The 17718-nt window shown below is 42.4% G+C and overlaps 1 protein-coding gene across 7 annotated transcripts in view; it reads left to right on the top strand.

The window, feature by feature from the left end:
- LOC306670615 (myosin light chain kinase, smooth muscle-like) overlaps positions 1–17718 on the top strand; it is a 125874-nt gene that overhangs the window by 57026 nt on the left and 51130 nt on the right. Inside the window, exon 1 of one of the 7 annotated variants that reach the window (XM_079155359.1) lies at positions 12264–12954. The exons of 5 other annotated variants lie outside the window; for them this stretch is intronic. In XM_079155359.1, coding sequence (XP_079011485.1) covers positions 12952–12954 — 3 coding nt within the window. In that variant the 5' untranslated portion in view covers positions 12264–12951. Of the gene's footprint in view, positions 1–12263; positions 12960–17718 lie in introns of those variants that run through there. One more of the 7 variants, XM_079155364.1, reaches the window with a different exon arrangement.

Here is a 17718-nt window from a genome sequence, read left to right as displayed (position 1 = left end):
TGTAATCATACATATATATAGGTAGTAATGTCTATCTCATTCCACTGTCCTTCTCATCCCCACACCCTCTCCCCTCCCCTTACTCCCCTCTGCCCAATCCAGAGTTCCTTCATTCTTCCCTTACCCTCTTACCCCTTCATTGTGGATCAGCATCCGCTTATCAGAGAAAACATTTGGTCTTTGGTTTTGGGGATTGCTTATTTCACTTAGCATGATAGTCTCCGGTTCCATCCATTTACCAGCAAATGCCATAATTTCATTTTTTATGGGTGAGTTATGTTCCATTCTGTACAGGTACCACATTTTATTTATTCATTCATCTGTTGTAGGGCTCTGAGGTTGGTTCCACAATCTAACTATTGTGAATTGAACTGCTATTAACATTGATGTAGCTGTGTCACTGTAGTATGCTGATTTTAAGTCCTTTGGGGTACATACTGAGGAGTAGGAAGGATAACTGGGGCAAATGGCGATTCCATTCTAAGTTTTCTGAGGACTCTCCATACTGCTTTCTAGAGTAGTTGTACCAATTTACAGTCCTACCAGTTAGTGTATGAGTGTAACTTTCCTCCCATCCTCGCCAACATTTATTGTTACTTGTATTCTTTATAATTGCCATTCTGACTGGTGTGAGATGAAATCTCAATGTAGTTTTAGTTTGCATTTCTCTATTTGCTAGAGATGTTGAACATTTTTTCATATATTTGTTGAATGTATTTTTTCTTCTGTGAAATGCATCTTTATTTCTTTTGCCCATTTACTGATTTTTTTTTCTATGTTAAGTTTTTTTGAGTTCTTTGTATATCCTGGAGATTAATGCTCTATCTGACATGCAGGTGGCAAAGATTTTTCTCCTATTCTGTAGTCTCTCTTTTCATGTACTTGATTGTTTTCCTTGCTGTGAAGAAGATTTCTAGTTTGGTACCATCTTATTTATTGATTCTTGATTTTACATCTTGCACTTTAGGAGTCTTGTTAAGGAAGTCTGGTCCTAAGCTAACATGATGTAGATTTGGGCCTACTGTTTCTTCTATTAGGCGCTGAGTCTCTGTTCTAGTGCCTAAGTCTTTGATCCACTTTGGGTTGATTTTTGTGCAGGGTGAGAGATGGAGGTTTAATTTCATCTTGCTATATATGGATTTCCAGTTTTCCCAGCACCATCTGTTAAAGAGGCTCTTTCCTTCGATACACGTTTTTGGCGCCTTTGTCTTGTATAAGATAACTGTATTTATGTGGGTTTGTCTCTATCTTCTCTTCTGTACCATTGGTCTACTTGTCTGTTTTGGTGCCAGTACCAAAACAGTACATGCCAGTACCATGCCATTTTTGTTACTATTGCTCTGTAGTTTAATTTAAAGTCTGGTATTGTGATGTCTCCTGTTTCACTCTTCTTGCTAAGGATTGCTTTAGCTATTCTGGGTCTCTTATTTTTCCAAATGAATTTCATGATTGTTTTTTCTAGTTCTATGAAGAATGTCTGTAGTTCTCATTGTAGAGGTTTTTTATCTCTTTTGTTAGATTAATTCCCAAGTATTTTATTTTTTTCGAGGCTATTGTGAATTGGATAGTTTTCCTAACTTCTCTTTCTGAAGATTCATCACTTATGTATAAAAATGCATTAGATTTATGAGCATTGATCTTATATCCTGCTACTTTACTGAATTCACTTATGAGCTCTAATAGTTTTCTGGTGGAATTTCCTGGTTCCTCTAAATATATAATCATGTCATCAGCAAATAGGGATAGTTTGAGTTCCTCTTTTCCTATTGGTATCCCTTTAATTTCTTTGGTTTGTCTAATTGCTCTGGCTAGAGTTTCAAGGACAGTGTTGAATAGCAGTGGTGAAAGAGGGCATCCCTGCCTTGTTCCAGTTTTTAGGGGGAATGCTTTCAGTTTTTCACCATTTAGAATGATATTGGCCATGGGCTTAGCATAGATGGCTTTTACAATGTTAAGGAATGTTCCCACTATCCCTATTTTTTTTTTAGTGTTTTGAGCATGAAGGGGTGCTGTATTTTATCAAATGCTTTTTCTGCATCTATTGAAATAATCATGTGATTCTTGACTTTAAATCTGTTGATATGGTGAATTACATTTACTGGTTTCCAGATGTTGAACCAACCTTGCATCCCTGGGATAAAACCCACTTGATTGTGGTGCACTATCTTTTAAATATATTTTTGTATGTGATTTGCTAAAAACCTTAGAAAATAGAAAGATCTCCCATGTTCTTGGATAGGCAGAATTAATATTGTCAAAATGGCCATACTACCAAAAGTGCTAAACAGATTCAATGCAATTCCAATTAAAATCTCAAGGACGTACCTTACAGAAATAGAGCAAGCAATCATGAAATTCATATGGAAGAATAAGAAACCCAGGAAGAGTGAAGCAGGGGGTATCACAATACCAGAACTTCAACTATTCTGCAAAGCAATAGTAACAAAAACAGCATTATATTGGTACCAAAATAGACAGGTAGATCAATGGTACAGAATAGAGGACGCAGACACAAACCCAAATAAATACAATTTTCTCATACTAGACAAAGGTGTCAAAAATATGCAATGGAGTAAAGATAGCCTCTTCAACAAATGGTGCTGGGAAAACTGGAAATCCATATGCAGCAGAATGAAACTAAACCCCTATCTCTCACCCTGCACAAAACTCAACTCAAAATGGATCAAGGACCTTGGAATTCAACCAGAGACCCTGCATCTTATAGAAGAAAAAGTAGGCCCAAATCTTCAACATGTCGGCTTAGGATCAGACTTCCTTAACAGGACTCCCATAGCACAAGAAATAAAAACAAGAATCAATAACTGGGATAGAGTCAAACTAAAAAGTTTTCTCTCAGCAAAGGAAACCATCAGCAATGCGAAGAGAGAGCCTACAGAGTGGTAGAAAATCTTTGCCACTCATACTTCAGATAGAGCACTAATTTCCAGAATATATAAAGAACTCAAAAAACTCTTCACCAAGAATACAAATAACCCAATCAACAAATGAGCTAAGGAAATGAACAGACACTTCACAGAAGATCTACAAGCAATCAACAGATATATGAAAAAATGTTCAACATCTCTAGTGATAAGAGAAATCGAAACTACCTTAAGATTCCATCTCACCCCAATTAGAATGGTGATTGTCAAGAATACAAGCAATAATAGGTGTTGGTGAGGATGTGGGGGAAAAAGGTACACTCATACATTGCTGGTGGGGTTGCAAGTTAGTGCAGCCACTCTGGAAAGCAGTGTGGAGATTCCTTAGAAAACTTGGAATGGAACCACCATTTGACCCAGCTATCCTACTCCTTGGCCTATACTCAAAGGACTTAAAATCAGCATACTACAGAGATACAGCCACATCAATGTTCATAGCTGCTCAATTCACAATAGCCAGAATATGGAACCAACCTAGATGCCCTTCAGTTGATGAATGGATAAATAAACTTGGTATGTATATATATATATATATATATATATATATATATATATATATATATACACACACACACACACACACACACAGTGGAATATTAATCAGCCATAAAGAATCATAAAATTATGGCATTTGCAGGCAAATGGATAAAGTTGGAGAATATAATGCTAAGTGAGATAAGCCAATCTCAAAAAATCAAAGGATGAATGATCTCGCTGATAAGCGGATGATGACACATAATGGGGGGTGGGAGGGGGGCAAGAATGGAGGAAGGAAGTACTGTATAGAGGGAAAAGAGGGGTGGGAGGGGTGGGGGGAAGGAAAAAAAACAGAATGAATCAAAAACTATTACCTTATGTAAATGTATGATTACATGAATGGTATGCCTCTACTTCATGTACAGAGAAACAAGATGTATCCTGTTTATTTACAATAAAAATAAATTAAAAAAAAAGAATGTCATTGGGATTTAAATAGGAATTGCATTAAATCTGTATAACAGTTTTGGTAGTATCATTTTGACAATATTAATTCTGCCTATCCAAGAGCATGGGAGATCTTTCCATCTTCTAAGGTTTTCTTCAATTTCTTTCTTTAGTGTGCTGTAGTTTTCATTATAGAGAACTTCACCTCTTTTGTAAGATTACTTAACAAGTATTTTATTTAATTTTTTGAGGCTATTGTGAATGGAATATTTTGGATCTTCTAAATATAGAATCATGTCATCAGCAAATAGTGATAGTTTGAGTTCTTCTTTTCCTATTCATATCCCTTTAATTTCTTTCATCTGTCTGATTGCTCTGGCTAGAGTTTTCTGGTTACAGTGTTGAATAGAAGTGGCAAAAGAGGACATCCCTCTTCTTGTTCCAGTTTTTAAAGGGAATGTTTTCAATTTTTCTCCATTTAGAAAGATGTTGGCCTTGGGCTTAACATAATTTTGAGGTATGTTCCTATTATCCCTAGTTTTTCTAGTGTTTTGAACATGAAGAGGTACTGTATTTTGTCAAGTGCTTGCTCTGCATCTCTTGAGATAATCATGTGATTCTTGTCTTCAAGTCTATTGATGTGAGGAGTTACATTTATTGATTTCTGTAAGCTGTACCAACATTGCATCCCTGGGATGAACCCCACTTGATCATGGTGTACTATCTTTTTATTACGTTTTTGTGTGCAATTCGCCAGAAATTATTGAGAGCTTTTGTGTCTATGTTCATCAAAGGTATTGATCTGAAACTTTCTTTCCTTGATGTGTCTTTGGTTTTGGTATCAGGGTGATACTAGCCTCAAAGAATGAGTTTGGAAGGGTCCCCCCTTTTCTATTTCATGGAATAATTTGAGGAGTATTGATGTTAATTATTCCTTGAAGGTCTTGTAGAACTCAGCTGAGGATCCCTCTAGTCCTGGGCTTTTCTTGGCTGGTAGGCTTTTGATGGCATCATATGAGAAGCCTTTTAACAAGTGTATTTAAACACTCAATTTCAGGTATTACAGTACAGTAAGGATTTTACTCACTGAATATATAATGAGACTTAATTACCACAAATTATTTAATCAATAGGTAGGTATTAATTTTAAGTAAAAACTGTTTTGGTAGCATTAACTAAGAGCATTACTCTCCTCAGGGTCCTCTGTAGCCTACTCTTAATCAAACTAATGACTACATTTTTCAGAATTCCTCTTGGTATATCCCTTAATCAGATGAGTTTCCCTGCTTTTATATACACATGCCCAATCAGCTTTATCCTGGAGGGTTCACCCTTTTAGATTGCCATGACCTGTTTTCTCTCTTTTTTATGTTGAGACTGGGTCTCACTGAATTGCTTGGGGCCTCATTAAGATGCTGAGGTTGACTTTGAACTTGCAATCCTCCTGCCTCAGCCTCCCAGCCACTGGGATTACAGGTTTGTACCACTGCACCTGGCCCATGACCTGTTCTCTATTCCTTATAAATGAGAGATCCTTGCTCTGATCTTTGAGGATACATTTAGTCCACTCTGAGCCCTGGTTTCCTCATCTACAAAATAAGGAAGTGGACAAAATTATTTAGGTTTCCTTGTATCCCTGACACTCTGCAATCCAGCCATATTTTAGACAGCAATCAGAATTTGTAAAGATGAGAGCAGTGTTTATTGTCTAATCACCTGTGTTATGGTAAAGTAGTAACTGTTAGTCTAATAATCCCTGTTAAAAATAATTTAATTTAAAGGCATAAATTAATCTGCTCTTTGTGATTGCTGCAATATTTAAGTGAATGACAATATTTAAGAGGGGTGATACTCAGATTCTTCATCATCATATTATAGTTGACCATTAATGTAGTTGTGCAATGTTTAACGACAGGGATATGTTCTAAAGAATGATGGTTAGGCGTTTTCATCATTGTGCCAACATCATAGAATGTACTTACTCACACTTACTTACACATGGCACTGTTTTACAGTAAACTTTTAAAAATATAAGTAAGAGTATACTTTGAAATAATGATGAAAAGCACAGCAAATATATAGACCAGTGACATAGTTATTTGTTACCATTATGAAATATCAAGCACTACACGTCATCGTATGTGCTATACTTTTATATCACTGACAGCACAGTAGGTTTGTTTATACCAGTGTCACCACAACACTGAACTCTGATGTTGTGACAGCTACAGTGATACCAAGTGACAGGGATGTTTTAGCTTTGTTATAGTATTATGGAGCAATCATATACACAGTCTGTTGTTGACCAAAATGTCATTCTGAGTCGCATGATTGTAGTTACCATTTATTGAGGGCTGACTGTATGCCAGGCATTGTGAGAAATTACTTTGCATATTACTGTTACAATGTATTGGGTATTATGAATATCAACTTTGTTTTAGTTCTTTGAAACTGCCTCTAATCACACATCCCTGCAAAATAGATTTACAAATGGGGAAACTGAGGTTTAGAGAGATTAAGTAAGGCGTCTAGGGTCACCCAGCAGTGCAGCAGAGGCAAGGTTCAAGTTCAGGTATGTCTAGACAAAGGTTGTGATGTGAACATTCCACCAATGTCCGCTGCCTTGCAGTCACCACCTAACTCATGTAGGTTGTCAATTTATTGTTACTCTTGTCTTGGGACTAGTGGTTATCCTGGCCGTGTTTATCATTCGGCTTTCAGCTTTACCCTTGAATAGGAATTGGTCCTTCCTCTAGCTGAAGCAGCCAACCTGAAAATCAAATGGGAAAAGCCCACCTGGATTTAGCACCTTCCCTCCTGTGGCATGAAGAGACAACCAGTATCCCCTTCCTCCTTATTCCCTCTCTACACCTGGCCACTTCTCAAGGTGCTGAGAGTGGAAGGAACACTGGAAACCACAGTGCTGTTTGCCAGGCCCTGGGTTCTGGCCAGAGGAGGCAGATGGTGTTGATGGAGTAATTAGAAAGACCTGCAGACTCACATCTCAAATGCAGAACCTGGAGGAGTGGATAAAGCAGATTAGCTTATACCTCATTTTTCTACGCTGCGTCACTTGGGAGAGGATTTGGGAAAGACGCATTCTTGGGCCTCTCAATCTTGAGTTCACAGTGGATGGCCTGGCGCCAGAAGGGTGATGCTGACTGCCTCTGGTCCCAGCAGAGCTGGGGATGGTGCAGTTGTGGCAGTCTTCACTGCCCTTCACTCTGCAGTGTTCCTGCTCCTTCTCCTTAGGGGACATATTCTGGCCCTCATGTGGAAGGGCAGGATATCCACAGAAGCACCCTTCTCCTTCCCTCTCCTCTAGTTGGCTGCAAGGTAGTCCAGGCTCACGGCTCATGTTTTCCCAGGAGAACCAGGCCATGGATGCTGGCGTCTCCCCTCAACTGTAAGAGTAGTGGGGACTGTGTTAGCAGCCAGGCCTGGGCAGGTTCTCAGAGTTGGCTTGCATTTGTGTCCTCAGGATCCGAGGGCCCTCCTTGCTCAGTATCCTCAGGCCTGTCTCTTCAGCTTACCCCCCTAGGGCCTGGTCCCTGCAGAAAGTGGGGGATGACATATGCTTCAGGCCAACCCAGAGAAGAGGGGGACCTTGAGCCAGTCTGGAGCAACAGCTCCGGAGCCCTGATCCCTGATCGGCAGCATCCTGAGGCTCGCTGCCTTCCTGGGCCTTCAGGGCTCTCCTAGGCTTTTCTGTAGAATGACCGGTGTTGGAGAGGAGGGAGGAGCCAGCCGAATCCAGGCACAAAAAGGTGACTCTTCTCCTTCACCTCTCCTGGTCTCCCTTCAGCCCTTTGCCTCCATAATACCAAGAGAATGCTCTACTACTGGGGGCTACCCAAACCCACTTGCTCCCCACAAGATTCCTGCTTCAGAACAAGTCAAATTATTAAGCGCTTGCAGGATTGGAAGGGGAGTGTGGAGATCCTGCTTGAGCTGACTACAGCTATCTTGGTCATTTTTCCCACTAGGTGACTCTGGCACATATTCTAAACCCTTTAAGATAAACAATGTCATTAAGATAGTATGTGTTCAGTGCCACACCCAAACTGCTTCTTAACTGGTATTTTGACATGTTAATTTTTGAGAAAGCCCTGGTACATTCTGTTTGGTTTTGGCCTACCTTTGTCTAGTTTACCCTGTGAATCCCTTCCTCCTTCCTTGGAATATGTGGATGTGGGGATCCTCCTGCTGCCACCCCAACACACTTTTTGTCCATAAGTTCCTAATAAATTCCACTCTGAGCAGTTCTGGATTAGACCATCTATTTCTCTAGTCTTTCAATGTCTTCTGCCTTTGGCAGTCAATTCTTGTGCAAGGTTCTTCCAAAACAGGGAGGAAGAATGACATGGTTGAAAGAAAGGGAATATATTGGATTTACTTTGTAAGCAAATGGTACTCCCCAGTGCCCTGCTCCATTAATTTTTCTGTTAATATTTGCCATTTTAGAAAGGAACTAGATGAGCTAAGTCACCTTCTGTACTTAGTCTAATGCCTGGCACAGTAAGTGGCTCTTTCTCTCCTCCTCATTCCCCATGGATTTTCCCCTTAGCTCCTGCAACCAGCCGCATGCCTTCTCTGGACAGGCCTCATTGAAACAGAGAACTTGGCCTGTGAGTTTGCCAGAGACTGAAAAGCAGGATAACTGCACAGGTGACCATCCCTGGCATTGGCCCAGTCTTCAGGGTCCTCATGGCCTACGTGGGTGTGTCTCAAGGGCCAGGAGTGCCTGCCTGATTAGACTGCCCCTTGACTCTGCTCTGGGCTTGACCAGCCTGAGAGACAGATGCACTAGGGCACGAAGGGTACAGGGAGATGCTTCAAGCCATGTAGGGACAGAACTTGCACCAGAGCGGGGAAGTGGCTTTCTTAAGGTCACAGAACTGGCTAGAGTGGAGCCTCAATGAGCATGTGGGCTGCTGACTCCTTTTACCTCCTGTGCGGGCTTCTGATTTCTCCTGTGGCCCTCTTCTTGACCAGGCTGCTTTTATCCTCTGAGCCTCTGATAGAAATTAAAAAACAACATCAGCATAGCAGGCACCATGACTGAGCCTCCTGTTCTGTGCCAGAGACCAGGTTGGGCCTTTAATGAAGTTACTGATCCCCACCGTCCTGCAGGTGGGTGGGGCCCGTGACAGCCTCCTTTTGTAGATGAATAAACCCCAGCTTTCAGAAACATCATTTGCCTCAGGCTGGTCCAGCCGTGGCGGTCTGCCTGCAGAGCACTCTGCTGTCCCTGCTCGGCTTCCTGGGATGGAAGCGGGGAATACAGCTCCTGTCCCTGGGGTCCATCACCTGGTCTCCCAGGACTGAGGGTGGTGTGGCCACTCTATCTGGGCACAAATGCTACTCAGTTCACAGGGTCCAAAGAGGAAGGAGAATGCAGAATGGAGGGAGGAGGTGTGGCATTTGAGAAGGGGACAGTGGTAGGAGTTCAAGAAACCTGACATCTGAACTTACTTTTGTAGGGTGGTATGTGTCAGTGAAATGCAAGAACTTTAGGATTGTTGCTAGAATGTGTATTTTGCTAATTTGGTTATAATCAGGGTTTCTGGCTCTGGCTTGGGTTTCTTTCACATGTTACTTTTATTGCAGAAACTTTCTCTCAGCCTCTTCTCATTAAATCCCAAGTGAAGCTGGAATCCCAGCTCCAGAGAGCAGGCCCACTCATTCTCACTGTGCACTTTGGTGGCTGTGTTTATTTGACTTGATCTGTTGGGGGGTGGGGGGAGAAGGAGAGGGAGAGAAAGAGAGAGAGAGAGACAGACAGACAGACAGAGGTTAGTTGTGTCTCCTTTTAAGACAATTTAAATTAGCTCTCTGCCCAAGATGCGTGCTGCCTGGTGGACATGCACCTCCCACCCGTGGTCTGTTGCTCTGCTGATGTGGTCTGGCTGACGTGGCAGCTCATCTGCCTGTTGGAGTCTGGTCCCTACTTTAATGTGTTTTCCTAGAGGAAAGGCCCAGGAAGCCATGGGGAGGGAGAGGCTGCCTGGTGTCTGGGGGAAGAGCTCAGCTGTGGGGGCTGGCTTTAAATGTATTCACTTGGGAACCTAGAGGCCTGGATGCCTGGATGTCACTCAGGGATGCCAACAGGAAACCCAGAGCAGAATGTGATTATACCCATTTCACAGACAGCAAAACTGAGAACAAAAGAATAGGAAAGTTGCATGAGTTACATACCAGGTTTAGATGTATTTGGAGCTAAATACCAGTATTTCTCTTGGGGGTAGATTTTGTTGTCTTTGTGACCTGTTCATCTACTCCTTTCTTAATGATTGCTAACATTCATGAGATTCCTTGTACAAGAAAATTAAACAGTGTCATCATTAGGAAGTGGCTTTTTAAATGTTTTAATCCAGATTTCTATTCATTTCTGAATTCCACAAGGATTTATTGAGAACTACGTGCTCATCGATATTCCAGGCATTGAGGATACAGTGGTGATGGAAACACACAGGACCTATGACCTGGTGTAGCTTACACTCCTTTGGGGGGACACAGACGTTGCTTGGTGGACCACTTGATGACATGACTGCAAACTATGATACCAGGATAAAGACACAGAAAGGATTGGTGGGTCCACCATTCTAATCTCAGTGGGACCAGAAATCCATTCCGTGTTTCCAATCAGCTGTTTTGTACTTGGGCATTTGTTTTTGATTTCAGTGCAGACATTTAAAAACTATTTTTCATTTAACTTCCTGTGATACATATTGGGGATCTTTAGGGTCATATTTAATACCTAACACACTGTGTGACCCTCAGGTTTGATGGACAAGCCTTCCATGTCTTTGACCAAATTGTTGTTCCAAGTTCTGTCCAACTCACACTGACTTTCCAGTCATTGTAGTGTTGCCCACTACTAGAAATCGTATCTGGAAGACTTCCATTCCCCAGTGGTGAGCCACATTGTTCTTTGATTAATTTCTTCCTTTCTTAGCTGTAAACTGCTGGACCATCTTGTGAGCGAGGTGTTCCTAGCTGATGTGTGTTCACTGTTGGCCATGGACTTAACTGGTGTAAAGATGTTCGCATCAGCATCTTTCTCAGGCTGCAAATCTCTCTGGCCCACAAATCTTCAATTCTTCTCTCTGGAAGAAAAGATGGAATCAAATTAGACATTGGTTCACCCTCTTCCTCACTTGTCCCTTAAAACTGCATGACACTATTCATATAAAACCACTTTTCCCTTTCCATGTGTTATTTTAAGGACAGAAGTGAACTAGATGGTAATAGGGAGATTTTGAAGATTGACCAAAGTAAGATTTTTAAAATATACCCTGAGGACACTTGGGTCCCTGAGACTCTTTAAGGAGCCCCTAAGTTCCAAATTATTTTTGTATAGGATGTTGTTTGTTTGTTTTCCATTCTTATCTCTCTGTATAGTGGCATTTTCCAGCAGCTACAAATATTGTGATGTCACAAAAGACTCGATGCAGAAGTAGATATGATAATCTTACTGTCTTCTGTTAAACCAGACATCAAAGAAATTTGCAGAGCAGGGAATGTAGCTCAGGGGTAGAGCGCTGAGCATCACACACACACACATTATAAAACTGGACAATAACTCTTCTTTTGAACATTTTTTTTTGTTTTGGAAAATATATTTTTCTTTTAAAAATATTTATGTTGGAGCTGGGGTTGTGTCTCAGTGGTAGAGTGCTTGCTTAGCAGGGATGAGGCACTGGGTTCTGTCCCCAGCACCACATAAAAAAGAAACCAAATAAATAAAATAAAGGTATTATGTCCATCTACAACTAAAAATATTTAAAAAAAAATATTTATGTTGCCTGATGCAGTGGTTTGCACCTATAGTCCCAGCTATTTGGGAGGCTGAGGTAGTAGGATAGCTTAAGCCCAATAATAGATGAAGACCAGCCTGAGCAACATAGGTGAGATCCTCCCTCTAAATAAATAAATAAATAAATAAATAAATAAATAAATAAATTTGACATACAGGCTGTTGATTCTTTTAAATGAATTAATATTTAATTTCTGATATACTAAATTTCAATAGTGGTAGCTTTTTTGTGTCCTTAAAAACTCTTAGGAATATAAATAGGAGCCCTGAGGCCAAAAACGTTTGAGCACTGCTGCGCTGGAGAATACAGGGTCCCCTAGGTGTTGGAAGAATACCAGCTTTTCAAGAATCTGACATGACCCAACAGAGCTTAAATTCATGTCATTCCTGACTCAGACCTCCACAGTCTGTCCCACGGTATGAGTCGCACAGGATGAGCAATTCCTTTGCAACATGGAAGTACCTTCTGCCCCCTGGAAGAGGTCTTGTCTGAGCATCACCTTGCTGCTTCATGTAGAAGTGTGCCCCAAGGAGGGCTCTTGAGGCTCTGCGGGGCAGCAGTGCCACAAGGTCCCGTGCTTCAGTGAACGCAGCCCCTGGAGCCTGGTTCAGATCTCTGCCCAATTCCCTCCAAGAATCACACAGCACAGCAGTTTTCAATCCATCTGTTTCCCCGGCTTGGCCTCCTATTCTAGGGATCACAAACAGGACCTCTTCAGCTTAAAGAAGAAAAAGCTGGGTCTCAAGAGGCAAATGTCTTGTGAGCCCTGGGTGGTAATCCGGGGCCAGATGTACCAAGGGGTTGGAGTGGCGTTCCCGTGCCAGATGTGGAGTTGGGGAAGTGCCCAGCCCATCCAAGGACTCGGCTCTTTGCTTGACAGGGTCCTTCCCTTGCTCCACACTCACACTAGAATCTGTATCTCCGAACAAGTAAAAACCTGTGAGCTTCCACCCCTGGTTCCCTGGGACTCCATTGAAAGCCTCTGCAGCTGGCAGCCAGAGGTTTCAAAGGTCACCCCAGCTGGGCGGATTAGAACAACAGATCTCCGGGGTGAAGTTGGCTGCCCGGCAGAAGGCAAGTTGCAACGTCTGCGAGCAGAGTTAGAACAAAGCCCCTTAACTTTTTCGTTCTGGCCCTGGGCTCTGGCCATTTTCCTCTGATCCTTCTCCATTTTCACTGGACCTTGGACAGGAATCTCAGTGGCATGGTGGTGAAGTGTGCCTGCCTCGCATCCTGACTCACGTGAGAGCTGCCAGGAAGAGGCCATGGTAAGGTGTGTCCTGTTCACCAGTCTGTGGCCCTGCCTCACTTTGTCACTGTGGGTCATGGCAAGTCAGCCTGGCATAGCCAAGGGGCAGCTCTCTCTAGGATTAGGAGTGATTAGGGAATGTGTCCGGATTTGAGTGCATTGCTGAGAGGATTAAGGAGGGGAGAACAGAGCTGTCAGTGCCTGGGGCATCTGCATGTGGGTGGTTGTGCCATCACTAGTGTGTGCTGCTGGGGAATCTGTGGCAAACAGCTAAGCAGGCTTGATACTTCCAGGACACCCTACTCACTGATGGTGTGCTTGAGACAGCCATCATTTGAAGTTAATATATATTTTGAGTAGGTCAGGGCACAACTGGTTTCTCTAAATTTATTCTGCTGTATGAATTGATCATTGATTTTTTACTTTTTTTCTGTGTCTTTTTCCCTCAGAGTTTCACTATGTATTGGCCATAGTTCAGAGTGTTCCTTTTTGGGTTCAAGGGATGATTTAAAGTGCTTTTGATGAAATTAAAGTCCAGTTAACTCAGTACTGCCTTGAGTGACTAATAAATTATGTTACTTCTGAAAACTTTATTTGGAGGTGGCCTTTATCAATGGAAGGAGGCTTGTAGCTCTTGGGCCACTGCTCTTTTTGACCCCCGCTCCCCTGTGTTTTACTTCTCTGTCTTTTGAGCTGCATTTAGCAGGTACTGAATGAGCCCCCGTTGGGTGCATTTGACTCCAGCCACTGAGCATTGCTTTGCTGATAGAGAAATTGCAGACATCATCCAAATTCTCTTGTTTTCTTGGTTGGAATGTGGTCACCCAACCTAATGAAGGATTAGAGGGGAACAATGATGGTTTGACTTGATTTATTTTATTATTAATTTTTTTCTCAAATATGCCAGGAGCCATTAATTGGCAGTGTGGCAGGAACCTGTGCTGATGATGGCAGTGGGCAGAGCCTTGGGCTGGGGGCGAGTGGAGCTATTTGGTGTGACTGGGCTGTGGTTCTGCCCAAGGGTGGTTCAGTAATCCTCCCCCTGGAACAACCCACAGGGACTAGGTGTTTCCTCTCTGTATTGACTGGCATGTGCCTTTCATAACATGGAGGCAGATCCTTCCTTGGATTGGATGGCTCTCTGTTCTGGAAGCCAAGTGTGTCCTTTCTGATGAGAGCATTTAGGGCCTTCAGAAGACGTAACTGTCCCCAGCAGGTCTTGAATCCTGAGGTTTTGCAAAAAGGATCCTTGTCCTGCTCCCAATTCTCCGAGTTTCGAGCTCCCCTGAAAGCTCTGGGCATCTCCCAGGCCTCTACCAATTGCATCTGGCCTTAGTGGGGATGGCAGGAAATGCCTCACTGGGTCTTCGGAGTGCCCAGCACGCAGCAGAGCCTGACTTTGGTTTGGTTGCCACTTCAGGCTTAACAAGCATAGCTGGCTCTCTGAGCCTCCCTGCCCTCATCTGTGAAAGGGGACCCTCAGAACTGCCTGCAGAGGTTGGGTTGAGGAGAGCGTGCCCGGCACCCACCGACCGCTTGCTCAGGACGGTGCTACGGGAAACCGCCAGAGGGCCTGGGCCCGCCCCGCTGCCTCGTGGAGCTCCGCCTCTGCCCCGCCCAGCTACCTTGCCTGAGGGTTCTGGGCCTGACTGGGCTTCTTGCTGTGCTGGTAACAGGGTCTGTGTCTTCCAGGTTGGGAGACTGGCTTCCTCTTGGGAAGCAGGTGCTGCTGCTGCCGGCAGCTAGCACTAAGGAATACCTTTATGCTGTGCTCTGGGCTTTACATATACTCCTATTCCAGTCCTCCTTGCCTCGTGAGATTGATATCATTCCCAATTGACAGAAAAGAACACAGAGGTCAAAAGAATGGAAGTACTTTGACCAGCCCATGTCTGGAAAGTGGCAGTGCCCCTGGATTTGTGGCAGGGTCCCAAAAGCCTGATCTTCATGCTGCCTGCCCCACCTCCACTCCAGTCCTTGTCCTGGCTGCACAGAGTGTATCTGTCACCTCACCTCAGCGAGAGTGGAGGAGTACAGAAGGAACAGAGCCCCTCTGGCACATGGTCCTGGATAGTTGGGTATAACAATGTGGCATAAAAATCCCATTCCTCTCCTGCCCCGTGTTGCCACCCTCACCACACAAATACAGACACACTCAATGCTCAAACCCACACACAGATAAGCCACTGCTTTGTACATAGCACCTAGTTTGGCACATAGTAGGTATTCAATAAATATATTTTGAGTGAATGAATACATCCTGATTCTTGCTATTAAAATTATGTCAGGGAAGTACTTATCCTCCCATGTTTGTTAGAACACTCTTCACAATAGCCAAGGTATGGAATCAACCAAGGTGTCCATCAATGGATGAATGAATGAAGAAAGTATGGCATAGTTCACAGTGGAATATTATTCACCCATAAAAAGTAGTACTAGAGGACATTATGTCAAGTGAAATAAACCAGATACAGAAAGACAAATATCACATGATCTCACTCATATGTAGAAGCTAAAAAGATTGATTTCATAGAAATGGAAAGTAAAATAGTGATACGTATAGGCTAGAAAGGGTTGGGGTGAAGGGCATAGAAGAAGGCTAGGTGATAGGTACTGGGTTAGCCAGCTTTCTCTTACTATAACAAAATACCTGAAAAAAAATGAGATCAAAGGAGAAAGGTTTTTTTTTTTTTTGGCTCACTATTTTAGAGGTTTCAATCCATGGTCAACTGACTCCATTGCTTTTGGGCCTAAGGTGAGGCAGAGCATGGTGGGGGAGCATGTGGTGGTGGAGGAAGCTGCTCACCTCACAGGGCGCCAGGAAGGAAAGTAAGAGAGGAAGGGCTGGGGTCCCAGGAACCCCTCTAGGGCACACCCCCAATGACCTAACTTCCTTCCACTAGGCTGCACCTCGGAAGGTTCCACCACCTCCAGTGGGACCACAGGCTGGTCCCAAGCCTTTAGCATGGGAGCCCTTGGGCGGCAATCCAGGTCTAAACCAGAGCACCCAGCAGGTCAGGTAGGAGGGGTGAGTTCCAGGCTCTGTGGTACTGCAGGGGAACTGTAGTCACCACAACTCATGTATTCCCTAAGGAGTTAGAGGAGAGGTGGCCACAAGTCCCCAACACAGAAAAATGACCAACGTCGAAGGATCTGGAAGTGCTCATCACTCGGATTTGGTCATTGCTCTTTCTGAACATGTATCAAGCTGCCACGCTGTGCCGATAGGCATGTGCAGTCATTGTCACCCACAACAAACCACATCATGACTATTTTGAAATGGTTTCAAAAACGCTAAGAAACACAATAATTTGTTAAATATGGCAGGATATTAATTGTTCAATTTAGATATTGGTTTTTGGGGTGCGTATTTTATCATTCTTTCTACTTTTCTGTATGTTTGAATTTTTCCAGAATGAATTGCTTTTAATTTAAGATTTCTATAGCATTAATTTATATCATCGTTTCCCTTGTAAATACATACTCCTGTAACTGCTTGGTATTCTACCATATGTAACCGATTCTCACAGTTGGATCTTTAACTACCATATGTAACCAATTCTCACGGTTGGATCTTTTGTATGTCTACCTCTTTTTTTAATTTTTAAATTTGTTTTAATTAGTTATACATGACAGTAGAATGCACTTTGATACATCATATTTAATACAGTATAATTTCTCATTTTTCTGGCTGCACATGATATGTAGAATCCCACTGGTTATACAGTTGTATATGTACATAGGATAATAATGTCTGATTCATTCTACTATCCTTCCATCTCCAACCCCCTCTTCTCCTTCACTCACCTCTACCTAATCTAAAATAACTCTATTCTTCCCTAGGCACCACCACCCCCACATTGTGAATTAGCATCTGCATATCAGAGAAAACATTTGACTTTTGTTTTTTTGGGATTGGCTTATTTCGCTTAGAATGATATTCTCTAGCTCCATCCATTTACTGGCAAATGCCATCATTTCATTCTTCTTCAAGGCTGAGTAATATTCCATCACATATATATCTATATATATATAGATATATATCTATATGTCTCACATCTTTTCTATCCATTCATCTGTTTTGCTATAAATAATGCAATCAGCGTTCTTCATATAATTTTTGGGCTGCATCTCTGATTCTTTCCCAATAATATATTTCTTTTTCTTTCTTTTTTTTTTGGGGGGGGGGCGGTACCTGGGATTGACCCAGGGATGCTTAACCACTGAACCACATTCCAGCCCCCCACCTTTTTTTAGAGTTTTTGTTTAGAGACAGGGTATTGCTGAATTACTTAGGGCCTTGCTAAATTGCTGAAATTGGCTTCGAACTTGCAATCCTCCTACCTCGGCTTCCCACACCACTGCACCCAGCCCACCATAATATATTTCATAATGTGGTATTACTAGGAAAAGAGATGGACAGTTAATTTAGAATCTTTTAGACAAATTTCTTCCAGAAAGATTGTACTAATTTGTATTGCCCCTAGGAGGATATGAGTATGCCCATCTCCCCATGGCCAGCTTTAAATGTCATTTTGGTTAGTTTAAAAAAAAGTTTGTTCTTAATTTTAACTCTTGGATTATTTGGGCTTGACTGTATTTATTTACTAGTCATTTTTTTCTGTTCGAGTCATATTTTCTGCTCATTGATCTGTTGGGCTGATTTCTTCTTTGTTTTTCCTTGAAAAATTTTTATCCTGAAATATCAGTTTTTCCCTTGTTACACCAACATCAGACTCCCTTCCCACCAGCCAACTCTGACTGCTTCAGGAGACCAGAGAAC

Source organism: Sciurus vulgaris (assembly GCF_902686455.1).
Source record: "Sciurus vulgaris genome assembly, chromosome: 10".
NCBI lineage: Eukaryota > Metazoa > Chordata > Mammalia > Rodentia > Sciuridae > Sciurus > Sciurus vulgaris.
The sequence above is the reverse complement of the archived record's forward strand: the minus strand, read 5'-3'. Positions and strand labels throughout refer to the sequence as shown.